The sequence below is a fragment of the Hippoglossus hippoglossus genome, chromosome 13, assembly GCF_009819705.1.
Source record: "Hippoglossus hippoglossus isolate fHipHip1 chromosome 13, fHipHip1.pri, whole genome shotgun sequence".
Taxonomy (NCBI): Eukaryota; Metazoa; Chordata; class Actinopteri; order Pleuronectiformes; family Pleuronectidae; genus Hippoglossus; species Hippoglossus hippoglossus.
The window spans coordinates 17,221,349-17,239,304 of NC_047163.1; the positions used below are offsets into that span (position 1 = coordinate 17,221,349).

At 43.3% G+C, this 17,956-nt stretch overlaps 1 protein-coding gene across 1 annotated transcript in view; it reads right to left on the minus strand.

Moving 5' to 3' along the window:
- Positions 1–15,317, minus strand: part of gucy1a2 (guanylate cyclase 1, soluble, alpha 2) — a 40,001-nt gene extending 24,684 nt beyond the window's left edge. The window contains exons 1-4 of the mRNA XM_034604502.1: positions 14,022–15,317; positions 6,187–6,248; positions 5,156–5,280; positions 1,495–2,393 (exon numbers count right to left, since the gene is read on the minus strand). Coding sequence (XP_034460393.1) covers positions 1,495–2,393; positions 5,156–5,280; positions 6,187–6,248; positions 14,022–14,345 — 1,410 coding nt within the window. The 5' untranslated portion in view covers positions 14,346–15,317. The remainder of the gene's footprint in view (positions 1–1,494; positions 2,394–5,155; positions 5,281–6,186; positions 6,249–14,021) is intronic.
- Between the last annotated feature and the right edge of the window lie 2,639 nt (positions 15,318–17,956).

The following is a 17,956-nucleotide window of genomic DNA, read 5'->3' on the forward strand; positions in this document are numbered from 1 at the left end:
ACATGTAGTGGAATGAATTTTTTTTCTTTTTTACATTCAAGATGTGACACACGCATATTATCAATGGGCAACAACATTGCTATACCTCCCTAAAAGCAAATATCTGATATTTTCAACTTAATTAAACTCTGGTCTTGTCCACACTAATGCAGGAATTTTGCTAAACGAACTTTTCCCTCTGGCCTCTCGACCACACGCAAACAGAGAGTTTTACAAGAACCTTCCAGAGAGCAGATTTTCAAAAACGTATGTTTCTCTGTATTCTTGTGTTCATGACAAATGGAGCATTTGGGAAACTATGTCTTCACAGCTTATTTCGTGCATGCCCACTGTTGCTTTGTGTAAAGAGCATGCACTATAAAAAAAAACAATGCAGCTATATACATGTTTCTTTTGTTAGCACTGCAAGGCTGAACTACAAGTTTGCAGCTAAACGTATCATCACTGCACCAAATTACTGGTACACAGACATCTGCCTCACCCAATATATTTACCTGGAACACAATGTTCTACTCTGGTATTTGGCAGATCCTTGATATAGACTTTATCGCCACCTACTGCCCCGGCATGCTTGCTTGAGCGTTTGTAGTTGTTTTTGTTTTCTCATCTGGACTGAGATATTTTGTAAAACGAGGGTCATGTGGAAAGATCATTTTTGTTTAAACAGAGGGGAAATTATCCGTTAGAAAAAATATCTGCAGTTGTACAGACAAGGCATCAGACACTATACATCCTCTCTGGGATAACACTGTGGAAACTTACTGCTACTACTAAGTATCATCCGTGAAGCCAAAGGTTGATATTAGCATAAAATATGATGCAGGTCGAGAATGTCACTGTTGTACACAGACTAAGAAAAGTACACAAAAGATCACCAAGATCAGTCTTCTCAACATTGAGCTATATGCCATTGATTTAAAATTCTTTGTTAGAACCATGTTTTAAATAAAACATATTTTGAATAAACCATGTTATTCATGAATTACCAGCCATTTCACCCACTGCAACAGTATTACTCTTTCATGTGTTATCATTTGAAGACGTTCTGGGTGACAGTGGAGCTCCATGGTGGCATGTTTGGATTTCAGTTTACCATGCATTTATTCAGCCATGAATACTCATACATCAGAACTGCTTGTAAGATGGCCATATTGCCTCAGAAACCCCCTCCCCCACATCAGGGGGTGTGCACCCAGCCATTGCTTTGCCTTTTCAAAACCATCAATTCGTCATTCACACCAGCTTCATGCCACAATTGATCAGCTATGCAGAGGTGAGGAAATAAACATGTTTTAAACTTCTCTCTCTATGATAGTCTTTGATTCTTTCATTTGAATCAAAAATATTTTAACTGTTTGATTTCCAAAATGGTCGAACTGCCCATTGTACAAACCACTTCTTGCCTTGTATAACTGTCTCTGCAATAATACTCTTTAGTATATGGTAAAAAAGTATGATCTGTACAGTGTCATCTGTTATGTGTGACATCTTTACCTTCTCCTTGGTACCAGTCTGTGAGGCGTCAGGCCTGGTGCGGATGGTAAACGGGGAGGCAAGCCTCAGCAGGATGCCCTGGAACAAAGGCTCCATCTTGGGCGAAACAATCTCAAAACATTCCCTGAACGAGAGGTTCCGGTGAGGCTCTATGCGAGCCTGTCGCCTCAGTCCTTCTCCAAGCTGCAGTAGCTCCATGCGAGGCCCCAGGACGAGGTGGAACGGAAAGGCACGGCAGAACGTGGCCAGGCCGATGCGCAGGTCGCTGGGGTTGGTGGACAGAGAGAGGGGAGGCCTGCTCACTGAAGTAGCATTGGGGAGGGAGGACAGGGAAGGAGGGTGTGTCTCTTGGATTTGGAAGGACAAACACACTGTGGGGACAGAGGTTGCAAAAGGGGAGGGAGGGGACGGAGACGAGGTGGGTGAGGCAGTGGGGGACGCAGTTGGAGTCGGGGTTGTAGAGTCGCCGTCGGTGTGTTCTGTATCTTCATTGGGCAATAAAGGAGTTAGTGGTGGCACTTCCTCCACCTCAACCTCTGAATGAAAGATCCGCCTGGCGACTGCTCTGATCAACCCTGGCATGACCAATCCAACAACAGGAGCTGGGTTGAAACAGTGAAGGAGCAACATCTTTCCCTGTCCATCTCCTCGCTCTCCAACATGGTCCAACTTTCTTCTCCCTTTCTCCTCCTCATGGGGATCCTTGCACTGGAAGGAGGGGCTCTCCGATGAGGCCCGACGTCCTGTGGAGGTTCGAATGTGTTCTAAAATGGCGTCAAAGCCGTTGAAGAAATCCTGGAGGTTACCACCTACAGCCCGTAGCACTCGTTCATTTTCCTCAAAGCAGAGGCTGAAGAACTCCTCTCCGAAATGTTCCCGCAGCTCACAGTATGGTAATCCTGGGAAAGGGGGGGACGTAAAGCATGAATGTGTGCAATGCAGAAACCATTACCTCTGCTCCATGGTCTGTTTAAACTAAGATTTAAATGCAGCAAAACATAATTTCAACATATTAATCATAGAGAAGCAAAGCAATCAAATATCAAAGCCGTGCTAACATAATTAATTAATTTTGATTACATTAAATAATCATATGAATGAATTACGAAGTAAAAATAGGATTCAATTATTAAAATGTATATTAATTATAAATAGAAACATACAACGAGAAAAATTTAAATACAAAATGTGCTTAAATAAAACAGTTTGGGAAGCACTAATGAAGACATCACAACTGGTCTGTTCCTAGCTGAACTCACTCAGGTTAGTTTAACACGGTGCATCTACTTATTCTAGAAATCTCTGTCCATCTGTATGTGGCTCATATATGTCGAGAATCACTGATCTTATCGGCTTCCCACTTGGCCTGTGTATTGTTAAGGGCCCCAGGTCGAAGTGCATTGTTGAATGTGGTGAGATTTGGACATGCAATATGTTTAATATTAATACAATTTGAATAGAGAGGCGACCAGCGGTCTGTAACAGCGGCGGCTGGGAATCCTCAACGTAAGTAACCACTGAAGATCACAACAACAGCGCATTCACAACAACCAGTTCGGGCAATTCAGCGTACTGAGTCAAGCTTCACCAAACAGGCAAACAGCTCTGGATCACCTTCATGGTTCTGCAGACTGATTCCACCAGCAGGTCTTGCCAAGGCTCAATTACTGCAGGTCACTTTGACAGTTTCGGAACGAAAGCTGCAACCAGCATTAACAGAGACCAAGCAAACAGACAATTCCGTACAGGCAGGTTAAGAACAGCCACTACACTAGTAGCATTTAAAGCGGCATACACCCATTTGAAAGTGGTAAGACAGGAGCATAATATTGACAGCCAGGCTGATGTAGTGTTTGGTTTTGTTTGCCAAGCTTTAAATTTAGCTTTGGGAACTGTAATGTTCATCTCTGGTCAAAAAGTGGCTAAAAGGTATTTGCTCAACATTAGGGACAAATGAGGACCTTAGACAGGAGCTCAGAGCAGAAGTGCTGTTGTTTAAACTGAATGGATTATGTTGAGGTGTCATAGGCACAGATGCCTTCTTCGGCGCTAAGGCCTCCTGGACGCCTCTCTGGGGTTGTATTTCTGGCACATCCAACTGGGAGGAGATCCCTGGATGGATCCTGCACATGCTGTAGGGATTATATATGCCATCAGGGTTCCCGCGCAGGAAGAGCTGGAAGATGAGGCTGGGGGAGAGGGATGTCTGAGCTGCTTGGCTAGCCTGCTGCCAGCATGAGTAGCACCCAGATAAGCAGCATAAAATGGACGGATGAATGGATAAACTACTTCCCAACTCCCAGTTGCTACTTGTGTAACAAGCTGCAAAAACATGCACTATAATTACACATTGAATGGCCTGCACAGCGCAAATGTGCTCTACGCTTTTATTTACTTGAACATGGACCTAAGGTTTTTCAATCACAACTAAGAGCGGGGAAGGTACAAAGAGATGGAGACAGGAAAGGGTGATCTGTAGGCAAAGGCAGGGGACCAAGAGTGGAAAGCTGAAAAGGACAGTGGCGGAGCTGGATCGGAAAGATAAATGAATACAGTTAATGCATTGGAGGTAGCTCTGCACAACAAGACAGGACAGAGGATGAGGACTGGGAAGAGGTAAAACATATTTTAGAGAGAGGCAGGAAGAGATGTGAGATGGTACAGAGGGAGCACTGGGTGACTCACCAGGACAATCTGTGTGATTGTGTGTGATATGTTTTATCATGAAAAGCCACAGAGACAGTAGAAGCCTCCAGTGTGAGTCATGCTGGGTGTGTGTGTGTTTTTCCATGTGTAAATAGTTGTATACTTGTGTCTGCATGCGCACTACCTAGGACCTTTTTTTCCATTAAAAGTGTGTACAGTGTGTTTTTTAGAGGTGAAGCCTTTGGGGGATGGTTTTGGGTGGATGTGTTAAGTGTTCACACCATAGACTGTACGTAAAGATGGACAAAGCATCTTCACTTCCTCCCACTATCCAGAAATGAAGCCAAAAGACGCTGAGCATCTTGCACCAATGATGTCATTAAGAGTCTGTGCAGTAGCGATAGGGGGATTGAGTCACAGTAGCAAGGTCCCACAAATCAATCATAAAAAATCTGTTTCAGCTGTCAATTGTGACGTTTCACCCCGTTTTTATAGAATTCATTAATTAATTTAAACCAAACTCAAAACCAAAAATAACAATTGAAAAAACATCAGTATGATAAAAACTACTTAAAATGACAGAAACCATCTTTGAGAAAAAAATATATGATGGTGTACTTTTTAGTTTGGTCCATGTCCCATCCTCTAACATGGAGGAGGTGGGATTTATAACCCATACTGCAGCCAGCCACAAGGTGGTGATAAAGATACTTTGGCTTCATTTCTGGGGAGCTGTTATTTGGTCCATCTTTCTATACAGTAAATGGCTCACACACACAAAAATGTGAACACGGAAGGCAAACAGCTTTCTTTTGTCTTGGTAGCGAATTAAAATAAAACAATAGTGTACAATCGACCTTAAAAACAAAGGGATGGAAATTATTTGCTAAATATAAAGACACAAACAAGCAACCACATCAAGTCATATACATAGAAGACCACACAGACATGTGCATAAATCCCCTTCTCCCTCCTCTCCCCTAATACATACACACATCTTGCTATACTTTCTTACCCAGTATGGTTGCCATGTACTGTAGGATTTGTAAGACATCTTCCTCTGAACCCGAGTTTTCTAGAAACGGGCACTTCTCCTCTCTCTTCTCTCGTCGCCGCTCATCACTGCAGACCTCCTGACACCTGCCAAAGACACAAAACAAAACATTCACATGCAGGACGAGCCATGATTAGCCAATAAGATCACGACAAGCTAATGAGGAGGAAATAAGCTAGAAGCTATATCTCTAATATGATAATGTAATAATATAATATCTATGAGATAATTATACACTGAAACACACAAATTTGATATGAAGTATTCAGTCAATCACATCCCCAAAGAGACACATTTACAATGCTGGAGGCCACAGGACAGAATTGAATTTTGTGTGTTGATGTATCATCTGTAGATATAAAAATCTTTTCAGTATATGTGCTTCATGGACAATGTTAGAACATGGTGTGCCTGGTTGAGAGTTTTTTTCTCTTTTGACAGGGAGTGTGTGTGTGTGTGTGCGTGCGTGCGTGTGTGTGTGTGTGTGTTCATCCTGTGGGACTTAAAAAGAGAGGAAGAACAAAGGCAGGCAGGGAGAATAAGGGGTAGTAGAGACAGTGAATGCCTCACAGAGACTGATCTGTGTCTGTGTTCATTCATTAACAAATGTAAATGTAATCTACCTTAAAACTTCTTGAGTGTGTGTGTGTGTGTGTGTGTGTGTGTGTGTGTGTGTGTGTGTGTGTGTGTGTGTGTGTGTGTGTGTGTGTGTGTGTCTGTGTGTGTGTGTGTGTGTGTGTGTGTGTCTGTGTGTGTGAGAGTGTGTGTGTGTGGGTGTGTGTGTGGGTGCATGAGTGACAGATATGACAGACAGGCACACAGACAGACAGGGAAGTGAGGAAAAATAGACGCAAAGGGGAGAAATTGAGTGATGGGACGCCGGGACAGGTAGACAGCGGGTGACAGGGGGAGTAGCTGAGTGTGGAGAATGACAAAAGAGGACGAGAGTCAAAATAAGAACCAGCGAGAGACACAGACAGCAACAGTCTTACCTGATCTCTTGTTGTCTGTAGAATTGTAGAGTTCTCTGCAGAGCTTCCTGAACCATCTGCGTCTGTAAGAAAAAGTCAATGCATTAGACAAGTATGTGTGTTTGTGTGCGTTTACTTCACAAATGTAAAACTTCCGTATTGCACATACAGTATGCTTATTCAAATTCCTACTGAGAAAGTAATTAAATACGAGAGTGTGTGTGTGTTTGTGTGTTTGTGTGTCCACAGCTGGTGTGATTTGCGTTTGTTACTGACAGCCTAAGCTTGAGAGGGCGGGTCCAATGTGATTATCTGTGATGCAGCTCAAATGCCGGACTGTAGTGACAATACTAGAACATAGAGTGCCAGCTGGAGAGGTCATTCTGAGGCCTCCGCCCATTCTGCACTGATACAGTAATGTGTTTGCTTGGCCTGTGTTAATGCTGTTTTCTGTCTGAAACTGTGAAAATAACCTGCAGTAATTGATCTACAGCAAGTAAAGAAGCTGAAGCTGAACCACCGCTGGTGCACAAAGAGCTGTTCGCCTGTTTATTCAAAGTTCAGTGAAGCTCGACTCAGAATCCCGAACTGGAGAATCAGCTGCTGCTGCCGTGAATGTCACATTGTTGTGATTGACAACGTCAGCATTGGTCGCCAGTTTATTAATATTGATTGTATTGCGAGTCCAAATTGCACCAAATTCGACACTGCATTTCCTTGAGTCCTAAACAATACACATGTCAAGTGTGAAGGTGATAGGGTAAAAGGTTCTCAAGATATTCAAGCCAGATACAGACAGACAGACAGACAGACAGACAGACAGACAGACAGACAGACAGACAGACAGACAGTCAGACAGACGGATAGACAGAGATTCCTGAAATATGCCAGTGGTATGAGTGAGTATGGCACAGTTTGATTGAGTGTCGCCGTCCCTGTAGGTTATTTGATTGTGCACATAACTCATCACAGAAAGTGAAAGCACCCGTACTTGTTGTGTATCTGAGGACATAGACGAGGACATGTTCAACTTGGTACGCAGGCTGCCTGTTAAGGCACAGTGCCACGCCCCACTGCTGCACAGACGGCAAGGTGCTATTTGCCAGTTCATTCAAAGTGTATCAATATTGAAGATATGTGTCCAGATCACACCAAATTTCTGCATTTAGTAGATAGTATGTTCATCGATTATTCTCAACAACACTGGAAACAACACCTATTAACACAGAAACACTTGTAGCTACAGCGACAGCCACTCTTCAACTTAGCATCAACAGGAGTAAGATGGGCACAAGCAACTGTGTAGATCTGATAGCTGGAAAATACTCAGTGGGCTATTCAGACTATTTGTGAGAGATAACTCAGTTCCCCACTGACACATGGGTGTGAAGGTCCACAGTATACAGCTGAGTAGAAAAACAGTTTTCTCATGACAGTCCACCTCTGCATCCTTGATTCAGCTACTCATTTACCACAGAGCTTTCACAGTGTGTGCACACAGGATTCTGCAGCAGGACCAGACACACAGGCACAAAACTGTTATCACACACACATGTGCAAACACACTGTACCCATACATCATCATTAGTCTGCATTGTTACAATCGTTGGCATGTTTACTGTGCACACAACTTCATACCCCGTCACACACATTAATCTCACTCAGTCACACAACAATCGTGCTGAGATGGTAGGATTTGGTCGGCCATGATTGTCTGGTTGTTGGGATATGGTAAGTTTTTAAAGCACACATTATCAACGCCGAGAACAACAGAGTCATTTTAAATTAAGCGCACATAGACAGAGTGCAGTGGAGAAGTTCTCCAAATTTCCATTAGTATATACTGGCATGGTCTATCATAACAATTCCAGCCGAGAGCAGAGGAGAAATCCGAGGGCAGACGTTTCACGTGGGCACAGAAGCAGCGTGAGCACGGGCAGAAGAGCTGAAGCTGGAGCAAAGGAAATCTGAGTGCAAGCGCATGGTTTTGACCGAAAGCATCACAAAATCAGAACGTGAAATTGTCTGGCTCTCAAACGGAAAGACCACGCTTTTGAGTAAAAATAGAAAACAACCCATATGATCTCACCTTCTGTGGTGTTCATAAAAAGCCAGCTCCATACATCCTGCAGTACAGTTTTGTCTGGATAAATCACAGAAATTGTAGAAATAGTTCCAACACAGACAGGGAGTTTGTAAGGGATAAACAAACATTATGGTATCTGTATGAATTGTTTGCTTCCAAGGCTTCACTGCTGCAGGAAAGCTGTTAAATAACCCATTCCCCACTAATGGACTAACTAAATGTACTGAATTTATATAGCTCTTTTCTGGTCATAATGAATTCTCAAATTGCTTTACATCACAGGTCACATTCACCCATTCACACGTGTGTATTCATACTGTACTGCCCATATATATATAGAGATTCTCTATTAATCATCCATTTACACACTGTTGGCAGGGGCAAACACACTATGACATGTGGACTGGAGGGAACCAGAGATCAATCCACTGACCCTCTGATAAGTGAAAGACCCGCTTTACCGTATGAGCCACAGCTGCCCACAAATAGCTTGGCTATGTGAAATTTACATGATTTTTCTGTTTATGGACAGTTTACCTCTTTCACAGAACTTGAACTCCTTACAGTGACTCTAAGTAGTTTTGAATACCTTAAAATAACAAAATCTTCAAAATCTTTTTGATGGTACACAAACTTATAATAGTGAGAATGTCAAGTCTGTCATTGCCACAGCGCATCCTGGACGCCTGGAACTGCACTATGTAACAGTGCTGGAACACTAACAATCTGCTTTACGGCTATAAGAGACAAGTAGCTCGCCATTTCCAGTATGGGCATCATGGCAGAGCCACCAAAGAAACCGAAGAGGACATAATTTGAGGAAACGAAGAAGAGGAGAAGAGAAAGCGAACGCAGGAACTGAACAAGAGTTAATATCGGAGCATAATTCACTTGACAGCTAAAAGAGGCCAAAGGATGCAGGACAGATGCTGAACTGACGTTGTTTTTATTGGAAAGGTAACTCATAACTTTTGCTTGTTGAAGTTTCTCAGAGGTTAAGCAAGTTAGCCCCACACTTCAATGTGATTTGAAACCGACATACTTGTACATAACTGCGTCGGCTACTTGCTTGCTTCGTTAGCTTGTTGGCTTTTATGCTACTGTCGACATGGCTCTTTGGCTTCTGAGGGGCTTCTGCTTCTTCTCCATCAACTTGTGAACAAATGAGTGTGTGTACAGTTTTGAGCACTGGGAGGCTCAGACCACAACTGGTATTTACGACCTAGTATTACGCATCCCACCTGTAGGGGGAGTCCGAGTATAGCCTAGAGCGAATCTTGCATTCCAACAAAGACATTTCCAATAAAACAGCTGACATGTGTACAACTGCATTACAATGACCAATCTGTGTATCCAGCAAGGTGGATCGAGCCTTTAATAAAAATGTTAATGAGATAATTTCCTGACACGGAAGATGAAACCACAGATTCATGATTTACCAGAGTAAACATAGCACACTTGTGTCACACTTGTCATATTTGTGGCCAACACTCTAGGCCTTTTGATCAGTATCATGGGTCAGTAAGCTAATGGCCACCTTCCATGTAACTGGGAGTGAGAGAGAAAGTGAATGCACACATGCAAGTGCGTGTGTGTTGTTGCTTCTGGGTCAGTGTGGTCAGGGTGAAGACAACCACAGAGAGAGCATGCTCTGTTCTCTCTGTCATGGTCCATTGCAGTCAACAACAGGCACTGCCACTGCACGCAGCCGGTGTGTGCGTCCGTGCATCCGTGCGTGCGTGCGTGCGTGAAGCTAGATTGATTTCTGCATGTTCCTACTTATGGCAGCAATTCATATTTTTGATGGAACCACCACTATTAACTCACATTTACTCTTATATACATTTAACCTTTTCATGTCCCTGTGACCAAAGCACATCACCATAATGGTCCTTACATATTTAGTTATTTTCCAAGCCTCTATTTATGTCCAGCTGATGTCTGTAACTACACATAAATATGCTGTCATGCAGATAGACACACACACACATCTACAATCCTACCCATATGTAAATGTAGGATGTCACAACTGAGTGTGATACAACCCTGTCTTTAAGTGTCCCCCCTTACCCTATTATTCCGTCGCTCTATCAAAGATCAGGGTGAGTATAAGAGCTGCAGCGGAGAACTGAAGTTGGCTCTCGCTGACCCTCTCCAAAATACACTAACTTCAGATTTTTAGCTGTGCTGTTGAATTTCATTATTTTCGCAAGGTTGTGCATGGGCAGCAAAGACACTGACAGTCGCTGCTCTCCTCTATCGATTTCTCTGCAACATCTATTTCCCCCAGGAACGAGACCGCAGGGTCTGAGCATTCGCAGTTTGGAGAAACCTATTCCCACAACTTTCAGTGGTTTATTGAAAACACAGCAGTTCACTTATTATGTGGGGGAACAAACATAAATACTGTGAACCTGGAACAAACATCAGATCCAGACTCTTAGATCAGAAGCAAACTAAAGGACAAATTACCTATCTCTGTTAATTAATTACCTCCTCCAAGGAGGTTCTATTTTCACCCCCGTCCCTTTGTTTTTGTGTTAGTTAATTGGTTTGTTTGTAAGAAGAATTACGCAGAAATTACTGAACACATTTCCATGAAACTTAGTGGAAGGATGGGACATTGGTCAGGGAAGAACCTATTCATTTTTGGCATGAATCTTCGAATAATTCATGTATCTTGATTAAAATTTTTAGGCACATTGCAATTCAATGTGGATCCAAATAAAAACCTGGATCTAGTGGATTTCAAAGTGTGGGTGAGGCTTTCTTTCAGCCACCGTAGACCAATAAATCTGTAACTAACCACAATTGTGGATTCTTTAGTAGTTTTAAAACAATTTCTAAATGAACATTAGGTGCAGAATTAAGGGGGCTGTTGGGCCCTGGCAGAGGTATATGTATATGATCCACTTCCATTAGTTATAAATCCATCTCATTGTGTCTCAACAGTTTATTAACAGAGTATTTAAAGGCACAAACTACCTCTGACTGTGATAGGCTGAGAAACTTGTCAATCAAGCAATCACTACCACAATACATTCGTCTCTCTAGTACTCAATAACTCATTAATGGGGAAATCTAAACTAAGATACATCAGAAGTGAAACTGTCAATGCTGACATTGAATCAATTGACTCACAGTCCTGCAAATTGAGCCCTAATATCGCTGGTTCCACTGAGAACACCATACTTTCCACTTTCAGCTCTTGTTTTGGTTATCTGCACTGACAAGACTAAAACAAAATCACCTCATACTAAACTGATCTGGTTTATAATTTATAATATGCACAGTATGAAACTGCAGACAGCGCAGGTTTACGAGTTACTAGTGAAGAACACTTAACAAACCAATGAGAGGGAGATGTGGGAGATCATCTGGAAAGGAGAATTCATCATTTCTGCGTCCGCCAGTTCGCTGTGGTCCACTATGATCCTTGTGATGTAAATTTCGTCCACTAGGATGTCCACGGACAGCACAAAATTTGGGAGCATGCTGACTGTTTGCGTTGACTGCGCATGCCCCGGATACAATATTGGAAATATTGGCCTATTGGAAATGAATGGAATTGGACATGGGATCAGGTGCATGGAGCTCCAGACCAAAGCGGACCCAAATTTATTCATGAATGGAACCGTGGGCATGTACATGTGACCAGAACAAGTACGCAACCCTCAGCGGATACGGAATGTAGAAGTATGATCAACATTTAAATGCTCATACACTCTACAGGGGGAGACAGTTACATTGATGACACTGAAATGCTCATGTTGCTCCGTTTGTGTTGGATGTGTAGGTTGGCAGATGCTAGCTAAAATCTTAACCATTACTTTCTGAACAGGAAAATGTTGAATGTAGTGAGTGGGTTTTAGAGACCCCTAGTGGTCAAAAATAACACACAGCAGCTTGAGACCAAGGACTTTATATATAGATGGACGATGCATCTCCACTTACTCCAACTATCAAGAAATGTAGTCAGAATATCCTGGATACGAACGAATTTGGAGGCAGAGTCTGCACAGTAGTGAGAGGGGGATCGAGCCGCCGCATTGAGGTACCAACATCAACCAATCACGAGTCAGTCTCTCCAGTCAATCATGACATTTTACCCTGTTATTATAGAATCAAATAACTAAGCAAAACCAAAATTACTGGAAATATTAACACTTGAACATACATTAGTGTGATAAGAACTACCTAAGATGATAGGAGCCATCTTTGAGAAAATTTGACATAGCCTACTTTGACTTTTTGACTTGATCCATGTCCCATACACTAACAGGGAGGAGGCGTGATTTATGACCTATACTGCAGCCAGCCACCAGGTGGCGATCAAGATGCTTTAGCTTCACTTTTGGGGAGCAGTCATGTCATCCATCTTTATGAGACTATCAACCTATCTTTAAAAAAATGTTCGTATTTACCAGAGAATTAATCACTTTTAAAAACATTTACTGCTAGTTCTTGTAACACTGCAAGTGTCTATGTATGTATGTTACTGTTTGTCTGTTTTTGCCTTGATATTGCTGAACATATCCTTGGTATATTATTTTTTGTCTTCTTTATGATCTCCCTGGGTCGGTCAGATCTTTGGTATCTTGATTAAATAGTCAGATAACGTCAGAGTTGGGAAACATTCATTTTCTGACGATTTTACATCACAAAACTTTAGGATTTACTCATTTGAAGCCAAAAGTTCCTGATGCAGTTTTGCATTTTACAGTTTATACTGTAGTGGAATATGATGAATATCATAATATGATGTCTCTTTATGAAAATGTATATGATATAAATTATTAAGCCATGGTCATAGTGGTGAGTCTTGTACGTTGTTACACTTACTGCTAATTTGCATTCAGCTTAATATCACTTGACTATGTATCTTCATTGTTATGATCACGGGATGACCAAGAGTTAAAACCCTCTCTGGTGTGACATCTCTGTTTTGTCCACATCTTGAACATCTGTCCATCTAGTCTCTGTATATATTAGAGCTGAGCCGCCACACAGCAGGGGCCACATTACAGGAGATGCAATCCAATCCCAACTATGCAACAGCCAATGCCCTAATCACACGCCATCTATCACAATTGGGCTCAGTTCTAATAGCTGCTTCATTACATTACAGCCTGTAATACAAGTGAGACATGGATAAAACCGAAACACACAAACACAGATACAGGCTGTCTCACTCCCAACATCATTACATAAACACAGACATGGCATGGGAATATCTTTCTATATATGTATCTCTCTTCCTAACAACAACATTTTAATGGCATAATGTGCCAGATGATTGAAGCTATCAGGAGCGTTTTTTTTTTCATAGGTAGCACGTCACATCCATGTGGGGAAAGATAAACTGGGATTTTGGAGAATCAAACAGTGGTTGAATAGTTTGAATGCTGTCTTTCCCAAAGCTGTGTTCCCTCTGAACTCTGGCGCCTCAGGCTAACCCTAACCCTAACCCTGGTCATATTGAGGATCTTCTGAGGACCAAGTCACTAATGTGCCTATCTAAACAAACAAACTAGACCCAAACCATTTTAACAGATTTTAGAAGAATGATGCACAACTTTGTGGAAGATAATAGACTTTTTTATAGACTATAAGGTGAAGGATATTATCATAAATGTCACCAGACACTGTAAAGTCCTGGATAATAGGAGACAGGGTGGCTTTATTATGTAATAGCACTAACTTACTTTAGGTATACGCCTATTTAATGACAGCCTATATATCATGGGGGCACAGTCAGCTGCAGGCCTACCGTGGGTGAGGTCAGCCGGCGGAGGCTCTCCCCCAGCGAGTCCAGGTTCACCCGTCTCCTCCTGGTCACCCTCTTGTGCGGCCCGCCGGGTCCCTGCTGCTGCTGCTCGCCCGCCGGGCACGCCGGCCTCTCGGCGAGGCTACGGCCGTTCCAGATCACCGCTCTGGGGGCAGAGTGGAAGGAGGAGAAGGGGCAGCCGCGGCTCTCCTCCCCCGTCTCCGGACCGCCGTCCCCCGCGTCCCCGCCGGGGCTCTCGAGCCCGCAGTCCGAGCCCACCGAGCTGCTGAACGACTCGGAGGAGATCTTGCGCGACGACGAGGACATGGTGATGGCGAGGAAGAGGAGGAGGAGGTTGGTGATGATGACAGTGGCAGCGTTGAGGACGATGATGATGATGAAGCTTCAGCCGGTTCCGTACCACGTCCACCTCTACTCCGGGGAGTCATCAGATTTTGGGGGGGGTGGGGTGAGGATGGGAGGGTTATGTCCATAAGATTATGTATGCATATTATGTGCGTGTGCGTGTGTAATGTGTGTGCGCGTGTGCGTGCGTGCAGGCGCGTGGGATAATGTCCGGGTCAGGTCTGTCTGTGACTATGTGCGCATATGAGACGCGTCTGTCTGCGCGTGAGACTCACTATTCAGAGGGGGAGGTTGGGGGGGGGGTGGTCGACAGAGAACTGGAGCACTGACGGCACGCAAACATTTATGTAAGGGGGGGGGGGGGGGGGTCGCCTCTTTAAAAACAAATAAAAAACTCCTCCTCCTTTACCCCCCAAAACAAATCCAGCCGACTCCCCTGGAGACAGCCCGACTCGCCCGACTCACCCTGGACCCCTAAAATAATATATGAAATCTAAACGGGCTGGAAGTCTTCTGCAGCTGATGTGTCTTCAGGTGGTGGAACAGACACAACATGTTGGTCCTCACTGGTAATTCCGACACATCACCCCTGCCTCCTCCGAAGAATGTTGCGTCTCCCTCATTTATTCTGTTTCCACCGGAGAGAAAATCCTCTGAAGTCATGTCAGGCAGATGTGTCCGCGTCTCCTCCAGCGCTCCTCCGTCCCCTCCTCCTCCTCTTCTCCCCGGTCCTCGTCCTCTCTGCTCCGGTGTGTGTGTTTGTGTTTGTGTGTGTGTGTGTGTGTGTGTCCGCAGACGAGCCGTCCTGTCTCCGCAAAGCGCTCAGCTTTTTTGTCGTCTCGTCTCGTTTCGTTTCTGGGGGTCGTCGTCCCCTCCCGCGGGGCTGTGTGCTGCTGCTGAGAGGTGGCGCGTGAGAGTGGAGGTGCGCGAGATGCGAGGACAGAGAGACAGAGAGATAGGGTGAGGGAGAGAGGGAGGGGGAGAGAGAGAGAGAGAGAGAGAGAGAGAGAGAGAGAGAGAGAGAGAGTCGGAGAGAGAGAGAGAGGTCTGCGAGCTCGCACTGTGATGTGCGCAACGGCGCGCTGTGCTGCTTTGTAGTTGGACACAAAAATCAGATGAAAGATAGATAGATAGATAGATAGATAGATAGATAGGTCTTTCTATCTATCCACCCATGCATCCAATAGTGGTTAGGGTTAGGCTTGAATTGGTCATGGTTAAGGCTAAGGAGGATGATTTGGTTAGAATGTCCGCAATGAATGGAAGTCAATGCAAAGTCCTAACAAGGATAGCTGTGCAGAGCCGCGCGTGTGTGTTTTATTGTAAAATTTCGGTCACCTTGCTTTTGTTTAAATTCCCAGACACAACAATGAAGACTCAGGGGCCACATAGAGTCTTCCATTCACAGGACACCCTGGGGACCCTTTGTTTCTTTCGGGTTTGTTTAAAAAATGTAATTAGATGTTTACAGATGTTTCGTGAAAATGTTAAGTAAATATATTTATATGTTTTTACACAGTGTCATTCACAAAAGGGCCATGTTGGCAGGTAGTTCATAAAAAGCAATCAAGCAACATCTGACGCTCATCAAGCAACAGTCATGGCCAATGAGCCAAGTTCACAGCACCGGGCCAAATGTGTTCAACATGGGTATACAAGGACAAATATGGCTGCACAGGCAGATAATGGAGCTGGCAACATGGTGCACCGCCGCCGTCTCTCATCAGAGAGCAGGACCATGCCTGTGTCTGGCACTAATCACGGCCGTGACCTTGACCTTGATTGGCAGAGTATGTCTGTTCATTAAGGGCCCCAAAGGGACAAGCAGAGAGACACTCAAACAGCCATGATGCATCATGCAAGGGCGTGCACGTGCATGCGCCACCCCACACACACACACACACACACATTGCAGTGTAATTTCCTGGAGGTGCCTACTAATTCATTTGACTTTGTGGAGCAGCATGACCCCAATACACCGCATAGAATTTCACTCCTCTTACTTACACACACCCACACTCACTCTCTCACTCTCTCTCTCTCTCTCTCTCTCTCTCTCTCTCTCTCTCTCACTAACACACACTCTGACACACACACAGTCTCCATCTATCTCGCTTCCCTTATCTGGTCGCTTGCTCTTAGCGATCAGTCGGCCATCCATCAGTAATAATGTGGGCATTTAATAAAACCAACGTTACAGTGGAATAAATAATGTTTGAGAGGAGATAAGGCCACTGACAGAGGGACGGCCGTGAGCTCGCAGCCTGCAGCCTGCAGACAGGGAAACAGACCGACAACTGTCAGGAAATTAGAGTAGGCCAGATAGGAAGGATGGTGCGCCCCCCCTCACACGTGAATCCTGCAGGTATCTTAACATGGATGAAATCAAATTCACTTCATTATCTCAAAATAACATTATCTGTTCTAATCCTGTTCTGTCAGTGGCAATGCTCCTGAGAGCTAAAATGAATTGATGGAGCCATTATGTAGTGGGAACCTTAAAGGAGTGGTTGGTAAGTTGTTTCTGCAACAATTTTTATCTGAAATGTTGAAATCCTCTTCACGTCCTGAAAGCCATCAATAAGTATGATAAGAAAAGACCTTATAAATGCCGAAGGAAATTCATGTGACAGCTTGCTCCAAGATTACAGTGCAGAACAATATAAATAGAACATAATACAATAAAACCACAGTAAAAAACGATGTCCAAAATACAACTGAAGGTAAAAATGAAGTAAAAGTATAAGTGTATAGTAAATTAAATAAAATTAAGTGTAAAGAGTAATATCTAACTAAAGTTGCAGTAAGGCGAAATGAAGGAGTCGGTAATGTTGGATATCGCATATTATATTGAAACACATAAATATTGCACATGAGATTGAAATCAGTTGAAAGAAATCAATTGGCCGGCGTACACGTCTGTGCACGTTGATTCGGGTTTTAGCTTCGATGAGAAGGCCGATGGGAGGGGGTGGGATGTCATTAGCATATGTAGCCTGCTCTTGCTAGCTTCTTCAGGATTACCAACCCTAACTTTAATGGGTCATCGATATAATTTAGCTTATATTACAACATTATGATATATGTTTCCTATAATGAGTCCGAAAGGTGTGTGCACTTATTGTTGCCAACCCTTTGTTTTCATAATATAAAAAGGCTTTATGCCTTGCTGCATAGACTGTATATAAAGATTGGACGACATGACGGCTAACCAAAAGTGAAGCAAAAGTATCTTGATCGCCCCCTGGTGGCTGGCTGCGGTAGTCGGATATAAACCGTTCGATACCGAATAAACTGTTTATTTAACAGAACATAAATACACAAATAAAATGTTAAAAATACATGAGGTGGTAGAAACCAGTAATAAAGATAAAATACAAAACAGAAAAAATCTTTTGGGCCCATATTATTGTAACAGAAAAAAATATAGAGAGGGAAGAATAAATAATATAAATACAGTTTATCATGTTAGTGGATGGGACATAGATCAAACTAAAAGTCAAAGTGCGAGTCAAACAAATGTTTCTCAAAGATGGTTTCTGTCATTTTTTCAAGTGTTTAATATTTCTGCT